This window comes from Symphalangus syndactylus, chromosome 13 (genome assembly GCF_028878055.3).
Source record: "Symphalangus syndactylus isolate Jambi chromosome 13, NHGRI_mSymSyn1-v2.1_pri, whole genome shotgun sequence".
In the NCBI taxonomy this organism is placed as follows: Eukaryota; Metazoa; Chordata; class Mammalia; order Primates; family Hylobatidae; genus Symphalangus; species Symphalangus syndactylus.
The window spans coordinates 104930941-104957900 of NC_072435.2; the positions used below are offsets into that span (position 1 = coordinate 104930941).

General features: G+C 43.1%; 2 protein-coding genes across 4 annotated transcripts in view; one reads left to right on the forward strand and one right to left on the reverse strand.

Annotated features, from left to right (window-relative positions):
• The first annotated feature begins 241 nt into the window (after positions 1–241).
• Positions 242–26960, forward strand: part of MYO1H (myosin IH) — a 58754-nt gene continuing 32035 nt past the window's right edge. Inside the window, exons 1-13 of one of the 2 annotated variants that reach the window (XM_055236620.2) lie at positions 242–403; positions 4891–5006; positions 7902–8100; positions 9221–9301; positions 12569–12748; positions 15390–15488; positions 17326–17439; positions 18160–18231; positions 19170–19289; positions 20897–20964; positions 21303–21408; positions 21997–22077; positions 23508–23599. In XM_055236620.2, the coding sequence (XP_055092595.1) occupies positions 278–403; positions 4891–5006; positions 7902–8100; positions 9221–9301; positions 12569–12748; positions 15390–15488; positions 17326–17439; positions 18160–18231; positions 19170–19289; positions 20897–20964; positions 21303–21408; positions 21997–22077; positions 23508–23599 (1454 nt within the window). In that variant the 5' untranslated portion in view covers positions 242–277. Of the gene's footprint in view, positions 404–4890; positions 5007–6477; positions 6642–7901; positions 8101–9220; positions 9302–12568; positions 12749–15389; positions 15489–17325; positions 17440–18159; positions 18232–19169; positions 19290–20896; positions 20965–21302; positions 21409–21996; positions 22078–23507; positions 23600–26960 lie in introns of those variants that run through there. The other variant, XM_063614435.1, reaches the window with a different exon arrangement.
• The window catches only part of KCTD10 (potassium channel tetramerization domain containing 10), a 69144-nt gene continuing 61586 nt past the window's right edge, over positions 19403–26960 (reverse strand). The window contains exons 7-8 of one of the 2 annotated variants that reach the window (XM_063614519.1): positions 23384–23552; positions 19403–20643 (exon numbers count right to left, since the gene is read on the reverse strand). In XM_063614519.1, coding sequence (XP_063470589.1) covers positions 23409–23552 — 144 coding nt within the window. In that variant the 3' untranslated portion in view covers positions 19403–20643; positions 23384–23408. Of the gene's footprint in view, positions 20644–23127; positions 23553–26960 lie in introns of those variants that run through there. The other variant, XM_055236628.2, reaches the window with a different exon arrangement.

Here is a 26960-nt window from a genome sequence, read left to right on the forward strand (position 1 = left end):
AGTGTTTAGAATAGTACCTAACAGTAAATACTTGGTTCCTGTCAGCTGCTGCTATTCCTATTTTTTATGATTATGATCTTGTATCCCCACCCCCCTATTGTAAACTCTAAGTGAAGACGGCATAATTTAATGCTGGCCCTCTACTATCCCAGGGTTTAGCATCTTGTTATTTCCATGCATTAGACGTGTAATAGATATTACCAAATAGATGAGCTGCTGAAGAATGTTCTATTTCCCGTAGAAAGAAGACGTGAGGAGGAAACACATCCGTCTGCACATGGAAGGGGCACTGACTGCCCGGGACAAGGTCGGGGTTCAGGATTTTGTGCTATTAGACGCGTACACCAGCGAATCTGCCTTTGTCGACAACCTCCGCAAGCGTTTCAGCGAGAACCTCATATACGTAACGTGACCCACTTCTCAGCTGTGTTTCTAGGGTGGTTGTTCCCTTCTTGCCTTCACGACTTTGATGAGTGTGAATAATAGCACTCTATTAGGTTAGACATTAAAGGGAGATACTGAGGTGCCACTCTTAGATGCACTTCGACCCTTTGTGTTAAGACGTTTATGGCTGCCCGTGACAGAGACCCAACTTACACCAGCCTAAGTCACTAAAGGGAATCTGTCCATGTCTGTAACTGTAGGTCCCAGGACTAGAGATCTAGGGTTTCAGATGATGTCTGGCGACTCTTTCTCCATCTCTGCTCTGCTTTCTTAGGCATCCATTTCCTTCTCAGGTGCATGGCAGCAAGATGGTTGCCCTCAGATCCAGGCTGTCATTTTATCAGCTTAGGGTTGCCGCAGAGAAGCGAGCCCAACCTCTGGCGATAAGCTCTAGTAAATGGCCCAAGCTGACATTGATCAGCTCTGATTGGCCCACTTTCAGTCATGTGCCTGTCTCTGAACCAATCCCATGGCTAGAAATGAAGACTATTCTGATTGGCCAGGCTTTTACCAGGCCCACCCCTGAAGGTGAGGGGTGGAGTCGGAGCCCCAGATGGTATAGACAGAGAGCTTGTGAAGAGGGTTCCCCCAAGGACTCTGTTGGGAGAAAGGGGCAGAGATACCAAGCAGGCAGAAATAAGCTGTCCACCACACCCCACGAATAGTCAAGGGTCAAGAATGCAGCACTTACCAAACTCTTCTCAGATCTTGTCACATCTAGTTTTTATTCAAAAGCCAGTTTTTGTTAAATTCCCATTTATCACCACACTCTGATTTGAGGATCATTTTTCAGGTAAATTCCTCTAGGGTAAACTTCATAGTGTCCCTGTGTGTGTCGTGGGTGTTATTAAAGTTATTTAATTTTTTGAGATTTTATTAGCTTTTGCCAAGAGTAAATTAGACAGTCAGAAGCGGTTTAAAAATAATTGCCTTATAGCTATTTTGTTTGTAATGGTGCCCGTGACTTAATCTATATGTTGAAACCAAGGATACCAGAAGAAATAAACAAGGTGTTTCTTAGAGTACATATCCCAGATCCTAACTTTCAGACTTATCACCCTTAATTGTAGAAATAGAAAAACTAATTTTATGTACAGGAAAAGGAAAAAATAGCATGGTACAGAGAAGTACAAATGACATGACTGGATCATTGTGATTAAGCTAAACGTTTCTGATTTGAACGGATAAATTTCAGAAACTGTCTTCCACCCTGAATTTCTACTGATTGAAGTAATGTGGGGTTTTAGTGAAAATTCTCTGCTTTGGTTCTCTGTTTGATTTTTGTCCTGGAGATTGGAGAACGATTTTAGGGTAATTTTTTTTTTTGAGTTGGGTCTTGCTAAGTTGCCCAGGCTAGTCTTGAACTCCTGGGTTCAAGCACTCCTCCTGCCTCAGCCTCCCATGTAGCTGGGATTACAGGCACACACCACCACACCCAGCTATTTTAGCATAATCTTAATATATACTTTAGTGCGTCCTGTATTTGAAACAGCTACACACTGAGAATCTGAGAATACCAGATGTATTTTCCAAGGAGTACATTAATTTTTTTCTATATAAGAGCTTGGAGCTCTTTGTTTATTCATAATTGTATTTCAAAAGCCTTATGTTAGTGGTTATATTATAAATATAAGTAAGTACTTGAAAAACTTGAATATGAGTAGAGTTTAATGTTGAAATCTAGGAATATAAGTGCCAGTAGCAGGAGTGTTTTGCCCAATTTTAGAAGATTTGTAGGTATACCCATCCTATTTTCTTGTTTGTTTGTTTTTTTCTTTTTCATATGGAGTCTCACTCTGTCGCCCAGGCTGGAGTGCAGTGGCCCGATCTTGGCTCACTGCGACCTCCACCACCCGGGTTCAAGCAATTCTCCTGCCTCAGCCTCCCGAGTATCTGGGACTACAGGTGCCCACCACCACGCCTGGCTAATTTTTTTGTATTTTTAGTAGAGACGGGGTTTCATCATGTTGGCCAGGCTGGTCTCAAACTCCTGACCTTGGGTGATCCACCTGCCTCAGCCTCCCAGAGTCCTGGGATTACAGGTGTGAGCCACTGTGCCCGGCCCACCCATCCTACTTTCACTCAATGCCAGAGAGACCTTTAAGAACCATAAATCAGGTTACGTGCTCCCCTCTTAAAGTTATCCATTCATGTAATAGTTTAGGGAGGTATTTCTCTTTTTTTGTATCTTCAACTTTTATTTTAATTTCAGGGGTACATGTGCAGGATGTGCAGGTTTGTTACATAGGTAAATGTGCTGTGGTGGTTTGCTGCACAGATCAACCCATCACCAAGGTATTAAGACCAGCATGCATTAGCTATTCTTCCTGATGCTCTCTGTCCCCTGCAACAAGCCCCAGTGTGTGTTGTTCCCCCCTCCCCCACAAATGTGTCCATGTGTTCTCATCGTTTAGTTCCCACTTATTAGCAAGAACATGCAGTGTTTGGTTTTCTGTTCCTGCATTAGTTTGCTGAGGATAATGGCTTCTAGCTACTTCCATGTCCCAGAAAAGGACATGATCTCGTTCCTTTTTATGGCTACATAGTATTCCATAGTGTATATGCACTATATTTTCTTTATTCATTTTATCATTGATGGGCATTTGCGTTGATTCCATGTCTTTGATGTTGTGAATAGGGCTGCAGTGAACACATGTGTACATGTATCTTTATAATAGAATGATTTATATTTCTTTGGGATTGCTGGGTCAAATGGTATTTCTGCCTCTAGATCTTTGAGGAATCGCCACACTGTTTTCCACAATGGTTGAACTAATTTACACTCCCACCAACAGTGTAAAAGCCTTCCTTTTTCTCCACTGCCTTGCCAGCATCTGTTGTTGTTTTACTTTTTAATAATCGCCATTCTGCCTGGTGTGAGATGATATCTCATTGTGGTTTGGATTTGCATTTCTGTAATGATCGGTGGTGTTGAGCTTTTTTTCATATGATTGTTGGCTGCATGTATGTCTTCTTTTTGCGAAGTGTCTGTTTATTTCCTTTGCCCACTTTTTGATGGGATTGTTTTTTCTTGTAAGTTTGTTTAAATTCCTTGTAGACTGGGTATTAGACCTTTGTCAGGTGGATAGGTTGCAGAACTTTTCTCCCATTCTGTAAGTTGCCTGTTCACTCTGGTGATAGTTTCTTTTGCTGTGCAGAAGCTCTTTAGTTTTAATTAGATCCCATTTGTCAATTTTTGCTTTTGTTGCAGTTGCTTTGGCATTTTCATCATGAAATCTTTGTAGGGCAGGTATTTCATTTCAGTAGGGGAGGGTGGTATCTCTGCCATCCACCGCATTTGGAATAAAACCCCAGTTCCTCGTGGGAGCCTACAGAGCCTGTATGATCTGAGCCTGCTCCATCTTCGACATCCTCTCTTGCTAGTCTCCATTCTGCCCTCACTCGGGCTTCAACCACAATGGCCTCTTGTGCCCCTAGCCTGCCTCATGTTTCCCTTCAGCCTGAAATGCCCTTCCTGCCTACTTTGTTCACAGCTGGCTCCTCATCCTTCAAGCTCTGCTCAGGTATCACCTCCTTAAATAAGTCTTCCTGGCCAGGCGCGGTGGCTCATGCCTGTAATCCCAGCACTTTGGGAGGCCAAGGCAGGCAGATCACCTGAGGTCAGGAGTTCAAGACCAGCCTGGCCAACATGGTGAAACCGCATCTCTACTAAAAATATAAAATTAGCTGGGCGTGGTGGCGCATGCCTGTAATCCCAGCTATGGGAGGCTGAGGAGAATCACTTGAACCCAGGAGGCAGAGGTTTCAATGAGCCGAGATCGAGCCACTGCACTCCAGCCTGGGCAGCAAAGTGAGACTCTGTCTCAAAAAAAGAAGAAGAAGAAGACTTCCCCATGCCTGCTAATATGGCCTGCCTTTATTGTTTGTACCCTCGTTATGCTATGTATACCTTTCTTTTTATTTATTTATTTAGTTAGTTTTTTGAGATGGAGTCTCGCTCTGTCACCCGGGCTGGAGTGCAGTGGCTGATCTCGGCTCACTGCAACCTCCGCCTCCTGGGTTCAAGAGATTCTCCTGCCTCCGCCTCCCGAGTAACTGGGACTACAGGCGTGCACCATCGCGCCTGGCTAATTTTTTGTATTTTTAGTAGAGATGGGGTTTTACTATGTTAGCCAGGATGGTCTCAATCTCCTGACCTGTGATCCACCCGCCTCGGCCTCCCAAAGTGCTGGGATTACAGGCATGAGCCACCGCACCCGGCCATGTACACCTTTCTTAACACTGGTCTCTTCCTGCAGCTGTCTTCATTCCTCAGCTGTTTGTCTGCTGTCTCCCTCATACACCCTCCATGTAAGCTCCCAGCAGAGACCCCGCCTGATTTATCATTTTAAATCCCCCATGTGGAATGAACACATGGGGATCATCATGTGTGACAGTCTTTCGCACCCCAGAATTCCTCACTTGTGCTTTGGTCCATTTCTCTAGACATATATTGGCACCCTCCTTGTGTCCGTGAATCCATACCAGGAGCTCGGAATCTACACTGTGAGCCAGATGGAACTTTATCAAGGGGTCAATTTCTTTGAACTGCCACCACATGTGTAAGTAGCATCCACAGGATCATCACTAGGAGGATTTTTCTTTTTCCACTTTCTCTCTCTCCTTCCTTCTCACCATGCATCTGTCTGTCCATTCATCCATCTATCCATCCACCCACCCATCCATTCATCCACCTATCCAACCACCTGTCTGTCCATCCACCCACATATCCATCCATCCACCTATCCATGCATCCATTTACCTATCCATCCACCTACCTATCCATGGATACATCCATCCATCTAAATCCTTGATGCATGTTTATTAGGTTCTGTACCTCATTTAAGCCCTTGCCTTCTTGTGAAGTAAGTCTTCCAAAGTACTAGAAAACTTTAGAGGGTCTTTATGGAATCTCAGCTTAAATATGAAAAGAGGTGCAACCTTTGTGTAACTGCTGAGAAATTTAAGAGTGTGGCTAGAGATGTCTTCTCCGGGAAGAGGGTTGCTATAGTGCCATCTACTGGTGCCTGAGTATCATAGCGGCTAAGAAGACTGCTCATTGGTAGAAACTTCCCAGGGCTGTGGAAGCTTAAGAGGTGCAAATTTCTTCATTCCTCTCCCCAATGTATAACCTATGGTAATAATAATTTGTAGAGGGTGATTATATTTTTAGTACATAACATTTTATTCTGTTTTATGCAAATTTTTGAAAATATATACTCGCCTACAGTATGACCAGAATTTGTTTTTATGTAACACTATAAGCTGACAGGGTAGAATTATTCACCTGAACTCAGATCTCTTGTCTCCAAACACCATGTTTCCTTCTTAACATGTAACTGACTCTGTAAAAACAATCTGTTTAGATTTCTCATTTAATTCAGAAGTTAATTAAAAGGGATTGAAATAAAAATCTGCATGTAGTTAGAGATTACTGGTTAGTTATACTTTAATTCAGAGTTTCTGGAGCCATTTCACAGAAGCTAGAAAATATAACCACTTTGATATCAGTTTTCACAAACTTGAGGACATTTTTAGGCCTTAAAACCTTGCCATTTTAAATAATTTCCCTTGTATTTGAAAATAATGTATAACCCATATTTTCTGCTAAATAATGCTGTTTGTTTGTCACTATGCCTAACTGGCCAAACTTTCTAAAAGTTATTTAACATTCAAAACAACAACTACCAAAAAGAAGGAAAGATGAGCAATTTTTTCTTGCCCAGGCTTTGCTGAATTTTCTAGTTTTTCTCTCTCTTGACTTCTAGGCTAATATTTAGATTCTGCCTCTGTTGTCTTGGTGACTCAGCTATTCCACTTTCTAAGGCACTTATAAGCCTTTCTGCATCACCGCCATATATATGTTGAGACAGGGTCTCGCTTTGTCACCCAGACTGGAGAGCAGTGACACAATAATGGATCCCTGCAGTCTCCACCTCCCAGAGCTCAGGTGATCCTCCACCCTCAGCCTCCTAAGTAGCCAGGACTACAGGCACACACCACCACCCTGGCTAATTTTTGTAATTTTTGTAGAGACAGGGTCTCAGTGTGTTGCTCATGCTGGCCTCGAACTCCTGGGCTCAAGCGATCTGCCTGCCTCAGCCTCCCAAAGTGCTGGGATTACAGGTGTGAGCCACCATGGCCACCACCATGTATTAAAAGCCGAAATGGCTTTGGAACTCTGCCTCCATGTTCAGGTTATATTCCTGGGGTACCTTCATGCTTTGGTGTCTGATCTTGAAGATAAAGCGCTTCTCATAGTTTTACCTCTTGTCCTAAAGATATCACTGAAGTTTGTTAATCTCTTTGGTTTCCTGCCACTCCACTTTTAGTATTTTAGGTTTTGAGGGAAAAAATACATGAGATCTTATTCTATTTATTGAATTGAATTATTTAGTATTTAGATAAGATTGTTATTTTCACCTATAGTTTATAGAACGTCTCTTGGAGATGTAACTTCGTAGCTGGCTTATTCTTATAAAACATGTTGATGGATTAAAAACATAAATTTGGTGAACTTTAAAAAATATTTTCAGGCCAGGCACGGTGGCTCACGCCTGTAATCCCAGCACTTTGGGGGGCTGAGGCAGGTGGATCACGAGGTCAGGAGTTCCAGACCAGCCTGACCAACATGGTGAAACCCCGTCTCTACTAAAAATACAAAAATTAGCCGGGCGCGGTAGTGTGCACCTATAATCCTAGCTACTCGGGAGGCTGAGGCATGAGAATTGCTTGAACTTGGGAGGCAGAGGTTGCAATGAGCCCAGATCATGCCACTGCACTCTGGGCTGGGTGACAGAGCGAGACTCCATCTAAAAAAAAAAAAAAAAAAATCATTACTGCTCAAATTCTTCCTTTTAACTCTTCTACTATTTGAGTTTTGATATCTAGTACAGTTTATATTTGATTAGTCAGTGGGTCGTGGTAGAGGATTTTTTGTTTTTTTTGTTTTTCTGGTTTGGGTTTTTTGTTTTTGTTTGTTTGTTTTGTTGTGTTGTGTTTTTGTTTTTTTGAGACAGAGTCTTGCTCTGTCGCCCAGGCTGGAGTGCAATGGCGCAATCTCGGCTCACTGCAACCTCTGCCTCCCGGGTTCAAGCAATTCTCCTGCCTCAGCCTCCCGAGTAGCTGGGATTACAAGCATGCACCACCATACTTGGCTAATTTTTGTATCTTTTTTTTAGTACAGAGGGGGTTTCATCATGTTGGCCAGGCTAGTCTCGAACTCCTGACCTCAAGTGATCCACCCGCCTCAGCTTTCCAGAGTGCTGGGATTACAAGAATGAGCCACTGTGCCCCGCCTATGGAAAGGGTTTGATATGTGTTTGAGCTCATTGTCCTTGTACCACAGTCTGGATGTGGCTTCCTGGAGATGGAGCACCTCATTTTTCTTCTTTGGTGGGTGTCAGAGTCAAGGGAAGTACCATTAAAACCAATTTGTTTCTGTCTCACTCCTCCAGCTACGCTATAGCCGACAATGCTTACCGAATGATGTGCTCTGAACTAAATAACCATCTCATCCTCATTTCTGGAGAGAGTGGGGCAGGGAAAACAGAGGCCTCCAAGAAAATTCTCCAGTATTTTGCAGTGACCTGCCCAATGACCCAGTCACTACAAATAGCCCGTGACAGACTGCTGCTCTCCAACCCAGTGCTGGAGGTAAGCGATCTCTGGGAACCAATCGAAGGGAGTTCCAGGGAGGTCACTAAGTGAGACAAATCCTGTCTGGGCAGGTCAGTCAAAATGGGCAGGTGACTGTTAAGAAAAGGGCTCACACAGATAGTGTCATAGTTAAGGGTGTGACCTGGAACTAAGCCCATTTCCCCATTTGTTGAATGGGTCTGCTTATGGTACCTACCTTTTAAGACATTTGGTTTTTGTTTTATTTTTGTTTTTTTTGAGACGGAGTCTCTGTCACCCAGGCCTGGAGTACAGTGGCACAATCTCGGCTCACAGAAACCTCCGCCTCCTGAGTTTAAGCGATTCTCCTGCTTCAGCTTCCCAAGTAGCTGGGACTACAGGCGTGTACCATCATTCCCGGCTAATTTTTGCATTTTTAGTAGAGATGGTGTTTTGCCATGTTGGCCAGGCTGGTCTCGAACTCCTGACCTCGTGATCCACCCACCTTGGCCTCCCAAAGTGCTGTAATTACAGGCGTGAGCCACCACACCCAACCTAAGAAGTTTTGAGGATTAAGTGAAACAGATGCACAAAAAGCACACAGCAGAATTAGGAAGCACCAAAAATAATGTATTATTTATTAATAGTTTTCTTATTATTGAGTTAAAATTATTTTGGTTATGATTACTTCCACTATTGCAATTCACTGACTTGCTGAACAAGTCATTTTCTCCTGTGTTTTTGTGGCCCTTTCTATAAATGAAGATGTTTATAGTTGAAGGAATTTTCCCAGTGGACCCTTTGAGCAGAACAACGTGATATAAAAAGAGGTCTGGTGATGGGAGCTGTCCACTGTACCTTCTAGAACAGCATGGGGCTAGGGTTCTATGTACCTCTCCTGAGACCATTTCCAATATATTCCTAGATTGGATTCTAGGAAGAAGATATTGTTCCCCTTTTCTCCCTGGGTCCAGATCTAGTATTTGGCATTAAATTCTCTATAGTTAGTGATTCCTTCTTAGAAGATAAAGCATGCCTTTCCTCCCTGGCTCCTTCCGCTCTCTCTCCTCCATTTTCGTAATAAGCGTATTATTTGGGATCAGGAATTTGACACGCATGGTGAGCTTAAATGACAGTGAATGACACTTTGTATTCCAAGGCTTTTGGAAATGCCAGAACGCTCCGGAATGACAACTCCAGCAGATTTGGGAAATACATGGATATACAATTTGATTTTCAGGTACACTGAAGCTCCTATTACTGGTTCATGGGGACCCCTTATTTTGCCAGTGATGGAACCCAAGACAAGGCCCCATAAGGGGAGAATGGCATTTTTTGGCTCAAGCCATTTAAAAAAATATCCAGGTTTAGTGCTAGTTTTAGGAAATGCAAATAAAGACCACAATGAGATAACATTTTATACCATCTGGATGGGCAAAAACTAAAAAGTCTGATCTATACCAGGTGTTGATGAAGATATGGATCATAAGGAATTCTTACACATTGCTGGTGGGGTGTAAAATACTGGAAAATTATTGGAAAATAACGGGTTGTACCAGAGATATGATGCTATCTTAGGAAGCTGAAAAAACATAATCTAAGGTGCAACCATCCCGCTCCCAGGGATATCTCTACAGATGCTTAAGCATGTCCATAAGAGAACTGCTCATCATCATGAGCAAGTAAATGGACTGAACAGCACCAACACATCTGGAGACAACTGAAATGTCCATCAACAGGAGAATGACTACATCGTGGTGTGTTCACATCATCAGGCATTACACTACAGAGAGCAAATGAACCACAGCTACACCTCATGTGGATGGGTCTTGGGAACATACTGTATGCCAGCATGATATCATTTTTCCCATTAAGCTTAAAAAAAATCACAAGGGCCAGACACAGTGGCTCATGCCTGTAATCCCAGCAATTTGGGAGGCCAAGGTGGGTGGATTACCTGAGGTCAGGAGTTCAAGACCAGCCTGGCCAACATTGTGAAACCCCATCTCTAAAAAAAAAAAAAAAAAAATGCAAAAAATTAGCCATGCATGGTGGTGTGCGCCTGTAATCCCAGCTACTCAGAAGGCTGAGGCAGGAGAATTGCTTGAACCTGGAAGGTAGAGGTTGCAGTTGGCACCACTGCACTCCAGCCTGGGCAACAAGAGCAAAACTTCGTCTCAAAAAAAAGACACAAGTAAATGATATATTGTTTAGGCATGCCTGCTTACCTGGCAGGGGCCAGCACTCTTTTTCGGATACAGCCAGATAGTAAATATTTTAGGCTTTGCGAGTCATTCAGCCACACAGTTGCAATGACCCAAGTCCACTCTTGTAGCATGAAAGCAGCCATGGACAATGCGTAAGTGAATGAGCGTGGCTGTGTTAGACACAGAAGTGGGGCTAAGACAAGCAGGAAAGGAAGGCAGAATTCTCAAGGGCTCATAATTCCAAGTGGTAAAATGACACAGAGGGGAGCAGCAGCTGTATGAGCATGGAGCTCAGTGATGAGGACAAACTGGCTCAAGGATTTCCCAGGGGCTGGGATGTAAGCCTCTGGTGGAGTGGATTTGGAAAGAAATTTAATAGCTATGCGTATTTGAAAAATTTTTTTGGAACTTCAACACATATACTGAAAAGGCCGTAAAACATGAGGATAGCCCAGTGAATTTTTACCTATGTGTCCACCTCTGTAACCACCACCCAGATCAAGACATAAAAATTTCTAGCATCCAGGCCAGGCCTGGTGGCTCACACCTGTAATCCTAGCACTTTGGGAGGCCGAGGTGGGCGGATCACCCGAGGTCAGGAGTTCGAGACCAGCCTGGCCAACATGGTGAAACCCTGTCTCTAATAAAAATACAAAAATCAGCCGAGTGTGGTGGCGCACACCTGTAGTCCCAGCTACTCAGGAGGCTGAGGCATGAGAATCACTTGAACTTGGGAGGCAGGGGTTGCAGTGAGCCCAGATTGCACCACTGCACTCCAGCCTGAGCAAGAGAGTGAGACTCTGTCTCAAAAAAAAAAAAAAAAAATGCTACATCTGAAGGCCAGGCATGGTGACTCACACCTGTAATCCCAGCACTTTGGGAGGTCGAGGTGGGAGGATGCTTGAGTCCAGGAGTTCAAGACCAGCCTGGGCAACATAGTGATCCCTCATCTTTACAAAAAACAAAAACAAAATAGCAAGGCACAGTGGCGCACACCTATAATCCCAGTTACTTGGGAGGCTGAGGTGGGAGAATTGCTTGAGCCCAGGCATTTGAGGTTATAATGAGCCATGATCAGGCCACAGCACTCCAGCCTGGGCAACAGAGCAAGACCCTATCTCTTAAAAAAAAATTCTAATATCCAAAAGCTTTTCCTGCCCTTCCCCAACACACTCCCCGTTCCCACTGCCCACTGTTCTGACCTCTATGATCACAGGTTCATTTCACTGGTCATTGGAGTGCATATGAATGAAATTACACAGTATGTTCTATTTTGTGCCTGGCTTCCTTCAATCAACGTATCTGTCAGATTCATCCATGTCCTTGCATGTAGCAGTTGTTCACTTTTTGATTATATGACTATGTCACAACTTATCCGTTCTACTTTTGATGGACATTTGGGCTGTTTGCAATTTGGGACCGTGACATATAGCGCTTTGAACATCCTTGCACGTGCCCTTTAGTAGATTTATATTGGATTAAAGAAGTGGAATTGTGGGGTTCTTACCAGCAAAGCAGTGTTAGGATAATTAATGATGGTTCTGGTTGCTCCATACCCTTGCCAGCATTTATATTTTTCATCCTTTTGAGAAATTCTGGTGGGATATAGTGGTTTTTCACTGTGATTTAAGTTTGTATCTCCCTGGTGATTAATGACATTTTGCTTCTTGGCCACTTAAAGGCTTTCTTTTTCATTCAAGTCTTTTGCCCATTTTTAATTGGGTTGTCAATTCTTTCCTATTGATTTGCAAGAATCTTTATATATTCTGGAATAAAAATCCTTTATTGGATTTATTATTGAAAATATGAATTAAGACGGTGTGATATTGACACAAGGATAAAGAAGACAAGGGATCAGAATAAAGTCCAGAAAGGATAGAGTTCACACGTACAGTCAGCTGACTTACAACGAAGCCATCACTATGATTCAGTAGAGAAAAGATCATCTTTCCAGTAAATGGCACAGATCAACTGGATATCAACATGAATAAAAAGACCTTTGACCACTACCCCTCTCCATATACAAAAATTAAATAGTGAGGGATCATTATCCTAAACAATCATGCTTCTAGAAAAAGACATAGAAACTATCTTCGTGATAGTTTCTTGGGGTAAGCAAAAATTTTTGTAAATAGAACCCAGGAAATACTAATGATAGAAGACTGATAGGTCCAAAAAAAAAGAAAGAAGATTGATAGATCAGACTTCATTCAAACTTAGAACTTCGGGCCATCAGGAGATGTCAGGAAGAGAGTGGTTTGATTGTTGTTGTCAGTGCTGCAATTTTTGTTGTTCTGAAGGGCATCCCCGTAGGTGGGCATATCATCAGTTACTTGATAGAGAAGTCCCGAGTTGTGTATCAAAACGAAGGCGAGCGGAATTTCCACATCTTCTACCAGCTGCTGGCAGGTGGCGAAGAGGAGCGCCTGGCTTACCTGGGACTCGAGCGAGACCCCCAGCTGTATAAATACCTCTCACAGGTGGGACGGACCAGCACCTGGCTTTGGTGACTCTTTGGAGCAGGGGATCAGAGGTGTTTATACGGGCTGCTGTAGGATGTTTGAGACATTCTATTACTATCCTGCTGTGTGTCCTATTGGCTGATTTCTCGATATTTGTATCACAAGCAATCCATCTCCTCTTACACCTGGCAGCTGTGTCACCTTGGTAAAGTAACCAATGTCTAGGCAAGTGGTTCTCATCCCTGGCTGAAACTAGAATCACCTGAAGAGCCCTTTAAAAACACAAATGCCTGGGCCATACCCTCCAGAGATTCAGATTTCATTGGTCTGGGGTAGGACCTGTGCATCAGAATCATTTTAAATGTCCTTCTGGTGATTTAGTGTACAGCCAAAGTGAGCAGCGCTGATCTGGATGTGATAGAAACTCACTGTCCAACTATGTCTCAAACCTATGCTATCTCATTCTGCTTTCAAACTACTTTTTTTTTCTTTTTTTGGGACAGGTTCTCTGTCCTCCAGGCTGGAGTGCAGTAGCATAATAATGGCTCATCGCAGCCTTGACCTCTTGGGCTCAAGCAATCCTCCCATCTCAGCCTCCCAAGTAGCTAGGACTACAGGCACGAGGTACCATGCCTCGCTAATTTTTGTAGTTTTTGTAGAGACAGGGTTTCTCCATGTTGTCCAGGCTGGTCTCAAACTCCTGAGCTCGAGAGATCTGCCTGCCTCGGCCTCCCAAAGTGCTGAGTTTACAGGCGTGAGCCACTGTGAACTACTTTTGAAAAGATCTTTTCCCGCATTCCTGCCTTCCACCTTGACAAATGTTTGCTGCCAAATGAACACGCCACCTTACAGAAATAGTTCAAGCTATTCCTATAAGCAAGCCTAGGGTCTAGTGTTATAAAATTGACTATCAGAATATAACCTTGCAATATTTGTTTTTCTGCAGCCTGCCCTAGCGTTCTACAATGCCCAGATTGTAAGGCACTTCTCAGTATTTGATGTCATTAATACCTTTTTAGTCCCAACATTTTTTTATTTTTCTCTTCTCACTTGGCCTGGCTTTGAATGGAGGCCACCTTGTAGAATGGAGATGAAGGCATCATTTAAGAGAGAAAACGAGGTCTTATAAAATGAATCTCATAAAATGAATCTCATAAAATGACGATCAACACTTTCTAGAAATCGTGGAAGAAAAGAAGCCTTGACAAAATTTCACCTTGAAAAATGAAGGCAGGCTGGGGCATGGTGGCTCACGCCTGTAATCCCAGCACTTTGGGAGGCCAAGGCAGGGGGATCACTTGAGTCCAGGAGTTTAAGACCGGCCTGGGCAATATAGCAAGACCCCATCTCTAAATGTATTTTAAAAATAGAAATAAAAAAGAAAAATGAAGGTAAATAATGAAAAGAAAGAATCTCATAATCTAATTTTATACTAAGCAAACTCAACTAATTACTAGAACAAAGAATAAATCAAATGTGATGTTCTTTTCTTTTTGGAGGGCTTAATTTTCCCAACAAAGCTGTATGGTCACGTCATGTTTGTATTCCCATAGCATGATCAGAAAGGGTCAATTTGTAAAAATATTTGAGGGCTTAATCCATTTTCCCAAGGGCTTCTCTAACCCTTTGATAAATCATTCTCTCTTAGAATATATCATGTCTTTATTCCTGTAGATTTTTTTCTGGCCACATTAATTCAACTAGATCTTTATACATCGGGGGCTTTGGAAATGGGTCTAGCAATTTGCCACTATTATTTTAAAACCAATTTCATGATCTCTCATAACTTTGGTAAACTTCATGGCTTCACTTTGCAGTATATTTGCGCTGCTTTCAAACCAACAGGTTTTGGAGAGGGACTGATTTGCACAGACCCATCCCTTCGGGGGCAGGAGCAGATGTTGCTGGTTGTGCGGGAAGGTTTGTGAGGTTGCAAGTTTTATATCGGCCACTTCACTAGGAAATATTTTCATAGTATGACACATCTGATCTCCCCCATGCAATGAAGAAATCTTTTAAGAAAACAGATCTCCAGATAATTAGGAAACTAGGAACACCCTGTACCACAAAAGCAAAATAATAAAAAACATTTGTCTAGAACGTTTTCTCTTTAAATCAGTCTGTTATTTAAAAGGCAACCTCTGGAGTTCATGGGGAACATCTCTGCTTGTGATCATTTTCACAAAACCTCTGTTTCTCTAAATGCTAGCCTTTGATTTCCTTGCGGGAAAGGCTTCTTTCATCTAGTCCTGCAGTGAAATTTTTGTTGGCAATCTCTAAGTGAGTCAGGAGTTTCTGATTTTAAGCACTTTAATATCCCTGCATATTTCAGCAGATATTTCTGGAGACAAACACCTTCAATTTATTTAGCAAAAATGATAAGAAAACTGTGTTTAAAAACACGTACAAAAAGATATACCACTTACATGTAACTTGGAATGTTTTCCCAGAACAGAGATTTTTAAACAAAATTCCAAATAAATTTGAAAAAAAGCAACAGTTGTCAAATCATTACATGCTAGACAATTAGAGTAAAACCTATTTTTTATTTGCAATTCAGTACATTATAGGACTAGCTTTTGCATCTTCAGAGAGGAATAGACATACTTAATTGCCCCTATAAAAATGACATTAAGTGACTCAAACTTTTTATCCACAGGGTCATTGTGCCAAAGAGTCATCCATTAATGACAAGAATGACTGGACAACTGTTTCCAATGCCTTTTCTGTCATTGATTTTACTGAAGCTGACCTCGAGGTATGTGCTTTTGCAGCAGAACTGATAGTTCCCCCGGGGACTGAGGAAACATTCCTGATTTCTTGGTGTTTGCAGAATACAGTGGCCAGATTCAACAAATAAAAATACAGGATGCAGCCAGGTGCAGTGGCTCACACCTGTAATTCCAGCATTTTGAGAGGTGAAGGCGGGCGGATCACGTGAGGTCAGGAGTTTGAGACCAGCCTGGTCAACATGGTGAAACCCTGTCTCTACTAAAAAAGTACAAAAATTAACCAGGCGTGGTGGTAGGCACCTGTAATCCCAGCTACTCCGGAGACTGAGGCAGGAGAATCGCTTGAATCCGGGAGGCAGAGGTTGCAGTGAGCCGAGATTGTGCCACTGCACTCCAGCCTGGGTGACAGAGCGAGACTGCATCTCAAAAAAAACAAAAACAAAAGTAAAAATACAGGATGCCCAGTTACATATGAATTTCAGATAAACAGTGAAGAATTTTTTAGTATAATCATGTTCCAGTTATTGCATGTGGGCAAACTTATACTAAAAAATTAATGTAAGTTTGAAATTCAAATATTAACTGTGGGTTCCTTTATCTGGCAACCCTAAGTTTTCCTAATATTGTGTGCAAGGAGGAGGAATCGGGTTTTTTTCTCCTGTTAAGTAAGTCCAGTCTCAACAATTTAGATGCCATAGAATTACAAGATTCTCATTTATTGAGGCTTCTGTTTTGGCACGAACTGGAACAAATTGTAGAATTTATAAACACTTTGTTTTTACAACTTTTAGTCTTTTTTTGTTTTGTTTTGATTGTTAAACTATCAGTCTTTCAAGGCCCAGAATGTAATTTAAAAACATCTATATTTGAGGCCAGGTGCAGTGGCTCACACCTGTAAATCCTGATGCTTTGGGAGGCTGAGGTGGAGAAATCACTTGAGGCTAGGAGTTTGAGACTAGCCTGGGGGACATAGTGAGACCCTGCCTCTACAAAAAACTTTTAAAAATTAGCCAGGCATGGTGGTGCATGCCTGTAGTCCCAGCCACTCAGGAGGCTGAGGTGGGAGGATTGCTTGAGCCCAGGAGGTTGAGGCTGTAGTGAGCTATGATGGCACTATAGCATTCTAGCCTGAGTGACAGAGCAAGACCCTGTCTCTTAAAAAAAGGATAGATGGATGGATAGATAGATAATGTTATTTGAAAATTCAATGGGTTCATTAGTGAGGTTTACTTTAGAAAGTATTTTATAAATTTTTTTTTCTTCTTTTGAGACAGTCTTGCTCTGTCACCAGGCAGGAGTGCAATGGTGCTATCTCGGCTCACTGCAACCTCCGCCTCCCGGGTTCAAGCAATTCTCCTGCCTCAGCCTCCCAAGTAGCTGAGACTACAGGCACATGCCACCATGCCCAGCTAATTTTTTGTGTTTTTAGTAGAGATGGGGTTTCACCATGTTGGCCAGATGGTCTCGATCTCTTGACCTCAAGTGATTCACCCGCCTCGGCCTCCCAAAGTGCTGGGATTACAGGCATGAGCCACCGCGCCCGGCCATAAAATATTTTATAAAAGTGGTTTATTTTATTTTATGAAAATTCCATGTATGTATTTGTTGTTGTTATATGAAAATAAAGTGTTTCGTGCTGGACACTGAGTGAGGCTGTTTCCCTCTTCCCTTAGCACCTGAAGTGAATAACAGGGCCGATTTCTGGGGAAGGAGGAGGGCTTGGTTCTGTGAGCTCAGGTGTGGAATTGGGGTGGGGGTGTTTTTCCTTCAGGTGTCTCCACTAATGACACGTATCAATTAGGTGGCCACCATTGTCATTCCCTGTCCTGATCTCCTGTCTCTGAACACTTCCCATGTTCCCAGAATCTCTTTGGAATTATTGCCAGCGTCTTACACCTGGGGAACGTTGGTTTTGAAGAAGATGACCAAGGCTGTGCCACTATCCCAGACACCCACGAGATCAAGTGGATAGCCAAGGTGATGTTCCTCTTTTGGAGATGACAGAAGGAGGGGGAGGGGTGGGAAAGAAGAGCAAGGCAGCTGGGTGCCCACAGTTAGGCCAGATGTCTGGTGCCATGCTCTTTTGGCTGATATTGGTTAGGAGGTTTTAAGAGTGGGGGTTTGAAGGAGAGGGTGGGAGTAAAAGCCAGTTGGTTGAGGGAGCTATTGCGGTCTGTTTTGTACTAAAGCACAATGATCAGACTGGGCAGATAACCTTGGGCCTGGATACTCCATGAACTCTTTATAAGTTAGTGAGTAGGCTGGGCGCAATGGCTCATGCCTGTGATCCCAGTGCTTTGGGAGACCAAGGCAGGAGGATCGCTTGAGGCCAGAAATTCAAGGCTGCAGTGAGCCATGATCATGCCACTGCACTCCAGCCTGGGCAATGTAGTGAGACCCCATCTCTAAAAAAAAAATAGCTATGAATGGTGGCACACACCTGTAGTCCTAGCTACTCAGGAGGCTAAGGTGGGAGGATCACTTCAGCCTGGGAGGCAGAGGTTGCAGTGAGCTGAGATTCTGCCACTGCACTCCAGCCTGGGCAACAGTGAGACCCTGTCTCAAAAAGTTACAATGAGCTATGATTGTGCCAAAACATTCCCACCTGGGCAACAGAGCCATACGTTGTCTCTTAAAAAATAATAAAAAGCAAGTAAAACTGTGTCGCTGAATAGCACTTTTTTCTTTTATATGCAGCTCCTGGGGGTCCACCCATCAGTCCTTCTGGAAGCTCTCACCCACAGAAAAATTGAAGCCAAAACTGAGGAGGTAAAAATGGCTCTAGGTGGAAATGTGCCAGCCCTCCGTGCTGCTGCTGCTGTCTCCCTCTGATAACAGCAGGGTGGTGGCCTCAGGGGAGGCCAAACCTTTGATCCTAGCTCACCAGGCCCTGTGTGGTCCAGCTCCTGCAGGGTCTCCTGCCTCATCCTCCCCAGTCACCACCACCACCACCACACTAATGCTAGCAATCCACGCCTCATACTGTCTATGTCCTCCCTCCACAGGAGTCTTTGCACATGCTGTTCCTTCTGCTGGAACACTGTTCCCAATGCTTTATCTAGGTAACTCCTCTTCATCCTTCATTTCCTGGGGGTCACTTCCTCAAAGGAGCCTTCTCTGATCCTCCTACCTCTACCTCAAAGCACCATGTGTATCTCCTTGTAGCCCTTTCAACATGACTGTGTGATTCTTTGAATGTTTCTCCATCCCTCCCTACCTCCAAATGAACTGTGAGCCCATGAAGGTCAGGACTGTGTGTCTGGGTTACAGCTGTATCTCGGCAGCCCAGCACAGTGCCTGGCACACATGGGCACTCAAGAAAGAGCCATCATATGAACCAAAGGCAAGAGTAGCATCTTCCCAGCATGTATCCGTTGCCAGTCATTATTAAACACTAGTTCAAGACTGTGTGTGATGGCTTATACCTGTAATCACTTTAGGAGGCTGCAGTGGGAGGATTGCTTGAGTCCAGGAGTTCAAGACCAGCCTGGGCAACATGGCTAGACCACATTTCTACAAAAAATTTTTTTTTAAAAAAGTGGGGCATGGTGGTGGGCACCTGTAGTCCCAGCTACTGCATTCCAGGCTGGGCAGCAGAGCAAGACCCTGTCTCAATTTTTTTTTTTTTTTAAGAAAAAAGACTTCTTTGAACACTCTGGGGGCTTCTTTTTTCCACCTATAGTGATGCACCTTGCTATTCTTTTCAGGTGATCTGCCCACTGACACTAGAACTCTCCGTCTATGCTAGAGATGCAATGGCGAAGGCTGTTTATGGACGAACGTTTACTTGGCTGGTCAACAAAATCAATTCCTCCTTAGTTAACAAGGTTGGTCAACGGATTTTGGATACCTTGCTCTCGCTAACGTGGTGATGTTTTATAATCATCATCGTTTCTTTAAAGAATTTGGAAGGGAGAATGAACTGTGGGTGCCTCATGGGTAGAGATGGTGTCTTTCCCTATTCACATTGCCCGTGTCTAGCATACAGTATGAATGCATGCCGAATGGCTTATACGGTGTGTCCCAAAGCTTGCTATGCATAGCGCCTGTGGTATGCCAGATAGCTTCAAGTGTACACAGAAACTTTTTATGTTTTAATTTTATTTTTAGAGACAAGATCTTGCTCTGTCACTCAGGCTGGAGTGCAGTGGTGCAATCATAACTTGCAACTTCCAGCTCCTGGGCTCAAGCAATCCTCCTACCTCAGCCTCCCAAATAGCTGGAACTACAGTTGCATACCACCATGCCCGGCTAATTTTTAAAAAATTTTTTGTAGAGAGGAGGTCTTGCTATGTTGTCCAGGCTGGTCTTGAACTCCCGGGCCCAAGTCATCTTCCCACTGCTGCCTCCCAAAGTGCTGGGATTACAGGCATGAACCACCACAAATCTTTACATTTCAACAGTAATATATTCACCTGACATTTTTAAAATTTCAACAGAAGCATATTTTAACATATTTAAGAAAAAAAATATAGCCCTTCAAACTCACACTTCAGTCATGTTTCCTTTTCAAGTGGAATGATTTAAGTAAAAAAGGGATTTAATCCAAGCTAAAAATTAAGGAAATGATACATGGATGGGGAGGGGATATGTGGATGTGACAAAATTCATGGAGGTAGGACACAAAAGATGATTTTGGAGGCAGTGACTTAGGACACTCATACAGAGTATTTAATTGTGTCCCTTTAAATCTAAATAAATACTTTTTTTTTTTTTTTTTTGAGACGGAGTCTCACTTTGTCATCCAGGCTGGAGTGCAGTGGCACAATCTTGGCTCACTGCAACCTCCACCTCCGGGGTTCAAGCAATTCTTGTGCCTCAACCTCCCAAGTAGTGGGATTACAGGTGTACGCCACCATGCCTGGCTAATTTTTGTAATTTTTTAGTAGAGATGGGTTTTCGCCATGTTGGCCAGGCTGGTCTGAAACTCCTGGCCACAAGTGATCTGCCTGCCTCAGCCTCCCAAAGTGCTGGGATTGCAGGCGTGAGCCACCACACCCGGCCTGAAATAAATACATTATCTTTAAATACCCATCCTGGCCTGAGGGTACTTGGTCCTCTTACTTGGATAGGCATCTTCTTGTCTGTCTATAGGTCCTTTTCTCCTTCTCCTCCTCCTTTTTCTTCTTCTTTTTTTTTTCTTTCTTTTGATTGTACATGGGCTTGGGAGGCTGAGGACACCTGAAGCAAAGAAGTGAATCAGAAGGGGAAGGTCTCACTACACAGGTGATGGCTATGGAAGCCGCAATGGGATCTGAGCAGGCAGGAGCAGCAGGCTGGGGAAATTACTTCCACCCAAAGGTTTTTCTGTTTGTTGGAGACAGAGGAGACATGAGCTTTAGTGCCAAGTCCCAGTTTGGGGGAGTAGCAACAAAGTTTTGAGTAGCACAAAGGAAAAGATCTAACTATGAATGGGATGTGTTATTTCGACCAGGATTTCACCAGGAAAACTGTAATTGGATTACTGGACATCTATGGGTTTGAAGTCTTTGACAAGAATGGGTATGTTTTGTCATTACCTACCTACCTGTCTTTTGCCCTTTTTTAAGGTTTCAGTGGAGATTTAAATCATTTGCTAATGTTGCTAGATTGATTTCCCTGTCCCCAGAAAGTCTCTAGATGTACATAGTTTCTAATTCACAGACCATCCTAGATGTGGACTAACCATAAAAATGCGAATATATTTTCACTTGACTCTTATGATCTATTTAGTAAATTATTTCATTAATAAGGACTTTGCTTTTTCTTTATTAAAAAGCATCCCTAAAAAGAATATAATTTTTTTAAAAAAACTGTTCTCTTCATATAACTTTAGTTATTTAAATCTTTTGTATCTCTAGTTTTGAACAGTTCTGTATAAATTACTGCAATGAGAAACTCCAGCAACTGTTAATTGAGAGGACTCTAAAAGCAGAACAGGCAGAATATGAAATGGAAGGCATAGAGGTAAACATTTTGATGTTTTATCCTCATCTGATTTCTTAATCTAGCTAAAGACATTTTTTTAATTTAATTAATTTTTTTCTTGAGACAAGGGAGTGCAGTGGCACAATCATGGCTGGTTGCAACCTCCACCTCCTGGGCTCAAGTGATCCTCCTGCCTCAGCCTCCTAAGTAGCTGGGACCACAGACACATGCCATCATGCCTGGCTAATTGTTTTATTTTTTGTAGAGACAGGGTCTGTCTATGTTGCCCAGGCTGGTCTCAAACTCCTGGACTCAAGTGATCTTCCTGCCTCGACCTCCCAAAGTACTGGGATTACAGGTGTGAGCCACTGTGCCCAACCACTGTAGACATTTAACTGAAGTATTATTTCATTGGAGATTTTCCTGATTAGTACTGAGGATTAATTTTTAGGCCTTCTCTGCTTATTTCCTGAGAAATTATTTTGATATTCAGAAAATATAATTTGTTTAAGGTTGAATATAAAAACTAGATTTTGAAAAAAGATGTTTTAGAAAACCAATTTAAAACCAACTGTTATTGCTCATCTAAATACTTCTTGGAGAATTCATTCCTCTTTGTCATTTTAGTGGGAGCCAATTAAATATTTCAACAACAAGATCATCTGTGATTTGGTAGAAGAGAGACATAAAGGAATCATATCCATTCTGGTGAGAAAAATTAATGTTGCATTAGAGCTATTCACCTGGCATTTACAATTCTTGGAAGAACTTTTTCCCAGGCTTAAAAAGGGTTGAGCCAGGCCAGGCGCGGTAGCTCACGCCCGTAATCCCAACACTTTCGGAGGCCGAGGCGGGTGGATCACCTGAGGTCAGGAGTTAGCAGCCTGAACAATATGGTGTAACCCTGTCTCTACTAAAAATATAAAAATTAGCCGGGCATGGTGGCATGCGCCTGTAGTCCCAGCTACTTGGGAGGCTGAAACAGGAGAATTGCTTGAACCCCGGAGGCAGAGGTTGCAGTGAGCCGAGATCACACCACTGCGCTCCAGCCTGGGCGACAGAGGGAGACTCCATCTCAAAAAATAAAAATAAAAAAAGGGTTGAGCCAGGGTGGTCTCTAACTCCTGGGCTCAAGCAATCCTCCCACATCAGCCTCCTGAGTAGCTGGGACTACAAAGGTATACCACCACACCTGGCTAAATTTTAAAATTTTTGTAGAGACAGTGTTTCACCATGTGCCTATGCTGGTCTCCAACTCCTGGGCTCAAGACATCCTCCGACCTTTGCCTGCCAAAATGCCAGGATTATAGGTGTGAACCACTTCACCCAACCACACCTGTAATTTTTAAGACGCCAACTAAATGGTATCATTCTTGAGGGCGAAAAATAGGAAATAGAAAAATGAACTTAAGAAATATAAAAGCTTCGACTTGACTGGTTTTATACCTTTCTTTCCATGAGGGCTTTTTTTTTTTTTTTTTTTTTTTTGAGACGGAGTCTCGCTCTGTCGCCCAGGCTGGAGTGCAGTGGCGCAGTCTCGGCTCACTGCAAGCTCCGCCTCCCAGGTTCACGCCATTCTCCTGCCTCAGCCTCTCCGAGTAGCTGGGACTACAGGCGCCCGCCACCACGCCCGGCTAATTTTTTGTATTTTTAGTAGAGACAGGGTTTCACTGTGGTCTCGATCTCCTGACCTCGTGATCCGCCCGCCTCAGCCTCCCAAAGTGCTGGGATTACAAGCATGAGCCACCGTGCCCGGCCCCATGAGGGCTTTTCTTCTACAACAAGAGGCTGTACACATGGTAATCATGGTCAGTGATGACTGGTTTAGAGAAAATGAGGTTGGCATTAAGCTGATCGTAGTAGCTGTGGAGTGTCCTTGGGAAGACTTTGAGTCAGATGGTCGGAGAGTTGCCTTTTCATGGGATATTCAGGCCCTCTGGTTCCATGGTCTCCTTATCAAATCTTAGAAGCCAAATACATGGATTAAGCCCCTTTCTTCCCCCAGAATGTTCACCTGCACTTAGATGAAATAACAGTCTTTAAGTCCAGTACTTTCTGTTCCAGCTGGTGAAAGCATTTAAACTTGGCATTGATGGAGTGTGGTGCTGTGGATTGAGGCTTCTCTTTTGCTTTTGAAGGATGAAGAATGCATTCGGCCTGGTCCTGCTACAGACTTGAGTTTCCTGGAGAAATTGGAAGAGAAAGTGGGCAAACATGCACACTTCGAAACGTACATACTTTATTTGACCAGATTTCGCAAGGGGGAAGATCATTGTGTCTCCATTTTCTTTAGTATTTGGATAATGTTCTTCAAGAGAACAACTACTCCATACATAAAAATATCTTTATGATATACCACCCATAGATGTGCCAGACCTTTGTTAGTAGAAATTAAACCTAAATGAATTATAATTTTTTTTTGAGACATGGTCTCAGTCTGTCACCTAGGCTGGAGTGCAGTGGTGTGATCACAGCTCACTGCAGACTCAACCTCCCAGGCTCAAGTGATCCTCCAACCTCAGCCTCCCAAGAAGCCAGGACTACAAACATGCACCACAATGCCTTGCTAATTTTTATATTTTTTGTAGAAACAGGGTTTCACCCTATTGCCCAGGCTGGTCTGGAACTCCTGGCTTCAAGTGATCCACCCATCTTGGCCTCCCAAAGTGCTGGGATTATTGCTGTGAGCCATCATGCCCAGACACAAGTATGATATTTAAAAAAGATTTTGTATCTTCCTTTATTCAGTGATCATCATATTTTGGACATGTCTATGTACATGAAATAATCTTTTCAAAAATTCAGGTATAAAATACAGCGATATATGTAGATCTGAAATGTACAATCTGATAAATTTTTGTATTTGTACATGCCTGTGTAACCACCATGTGGATCAGATATAGAGTACCACATCCCACAAGATCAACTAGACATTTAACTTAGTCTTTGAGGTAAGGAGGAGAGAATTTAAGAGCATATGCTGGAGTCATTAAGACCTGGTTTGTTTGCTTGTTTCTTTTTTGTTTTTTTGTTTTGTTTTGTTTTGTTTTGTTTGAGATGGAGTCTCACTCTGTTGCCCAGGCTAGAGTGCAGTTGTGCAATCTCTGCTCACTACAACCTCCGCCTCCCGGGTTCAAACGATTATCCTGCCTCAGCCTCCCAAGTAGCTGGGATTACAAGCACTTGCCACCACGCCCAGCTAATTTTTTATTGTTGTTGTTGTTATTATTATTATTATTTGAGACAGAGTCTTGCTCTGTTGCCCAGGCTGAGTGTAGTAGGGCGATCTCGGCTCACTGCAACCTCCACCTCCCAAGTTTAAGTGATTCTACTTCAGCCTCACAAGTAGCTAGGACTACAGGCATGCGCCATCATGCCTGGCTATTTTTTTGTATTTTTAGTAGAGATGGGGTTTCACCATGTTAGCCAGGCTGGTCTCGAATTCCTGACCTCAAGTGATCTGCCCACCTCAGTCTCCCAAAGTGCTGGGATTACAGAAATGAGCCACCGTGCCTGGCCCCAAGACCAAATGAATGCTCCTGCATTTGTGTTTCCCCTGCTACAAGATGTGGTTATTAACATACCTACCATCCAATTTTGTAAATGATGCCATAAATTGCCTAGTGCAATTTCTGGCCATGGTAAAGACTTAGTAAATGGTGGTGGCTTTCTCAGACCTGTTGTAGAATACTGAAAGGATAAGTAAATGAAATTGCAAAGGATAAGTACATGAAATTGCATAGTGAATCAAGAATGGAAAAATAAATTGGGGTACATTCACAAATGGAATAATATATCACTGTGCAATGAATAATCTATAACTGCATGCAATGATGTAAGTAAATTACACAAATGAGTACATACTGTGTCAGACACCAAAGAGTATATACTGTGGTCGGGCATGCTGGTTCATGCCTATAATCCCAGCACTTTGATAGGCCGAGGTGGGTGGATCACCTGAAGTCAAGAGTTCAGGACCAGCCTGACCAACATGGTGAAACCCTGTCTCTACTAAAAATACAAAAATTAGCCGGGCATGGTGGTACACGCCTGTAGTCCCAGCTACTCGGGAGGCCGAGGCAGGAGAATCGCTTGAACCTGGGAGATGGAGGTTGCAGTGAGCCGAGATTGCGCCACTGCACTCCAGCCTGAGCAACAGAGCAAGACCCCATCTCAAAGAAAAAAAAAAAAAGACTACATTCTATATAATTCCATTGCAGTGCAATGCATACAACTAGGTAAAAATTCACTTATGTTGCCACATGTCTGGTTGCAACTGGAAAGGGCTCAAAGTGGGGGTTCTCGGGGACTGGTAATGAATGCTCTGCTTCTTAATCTGGGTGCTGGTTACACAGGCATATTGTTTTCCAAAATTCATTGAGCCGTATGCTTAGAATATATGTGTGCTGTCAATATATATGACAGATTTAAGTAAAAGTCATTTTAAAAAATCAAGAATCTGGCCAGGCACAGTGGCTCACACCTGTAATCCCAGCTCTTTGGGAGGCCGAGGCGGGTGGATCATCTGAGGTCAGGAGTTCAAGACCAGCCTGGCCAACATGGTGAAACCCCATCTCCACTAAAAATCAAAAAAATTAGCCAGGCGTGGTGGCTCACGCCTGTAATCCCAGCTACTCGGGAGGCTGAGGCAGGAGAATTGTTTGAACTCAGGAGGTGGAGGTTGCAGTGAGCCGAGATCACAGCACTGCACTCCCGCCTGGGAGACAGAGCAAGACTCCATCTCAAAAAAAAAAAAAAAAAAAAAAAAAATCAAGAATCTGTAGAAACTGAAAACTGATGTTTTATGAGTATTTTAGTCTCTCAACATCATAAAAATGTAAAATATAAAATTGTTCTTTGTTACATCACCTAGAAAAACAGAAGTTTATTATGCAAATACATGTGTTTCTGTGGCTCAGTTCTGTACTTTTATTTCTCAAGGTTTATGGGAAGAAAGGATCTAATTTTTTTTTTTATTTTTTGAGACAAGGTCTCTGTTGCACAGGCTGGAGTCTAGTGGTATAATTATAGCTCACTGCAGCCTCAGATTCCTGGGCTCAAGCAATCCTCCCACCTCAGCCTCCTGAGTAGCTGGGACTACAAGGCACATGCTACCACTCCCAGCCAATTTTTTGTATTTTTTTTTAAAGACAGGGTCTTGCTGTGTTGCCCAGACTAATCTCAAACTCCTGGCCTTAAACGATCCTCCTGCCTCAGCCTCCCAAAGTGCTAGGATTATAGGTGTGAGCCACCATGCCTGGCCAAAGGATCTAATTTTAAAGAAATCTTGGTCTATGGCCAGAAAATAAGTAACAAAACTTCTGGGAGCCTCCCTGTGTGGTGGCTTTCAATGTGGACCTAACTGGTTGAAGACATCTCTCTCTCTCTCTCTTTGCTTCAGTTATTGGTGCCATTTTGTCTCAGTGAAGTAGAAAGTTCAACTCATGGGCTGGGCGCAGTGGCTTAGGCCTGTAATCCCAGCACTTTGGTAGGCTGAGGCAGGCAGATCACGAGGTCAGGAGTTCAAGACCAGCCTGACCAATATGGTGAAACCCCATCTCTACTAAAAATACAAAAATTAGCCGGGTATG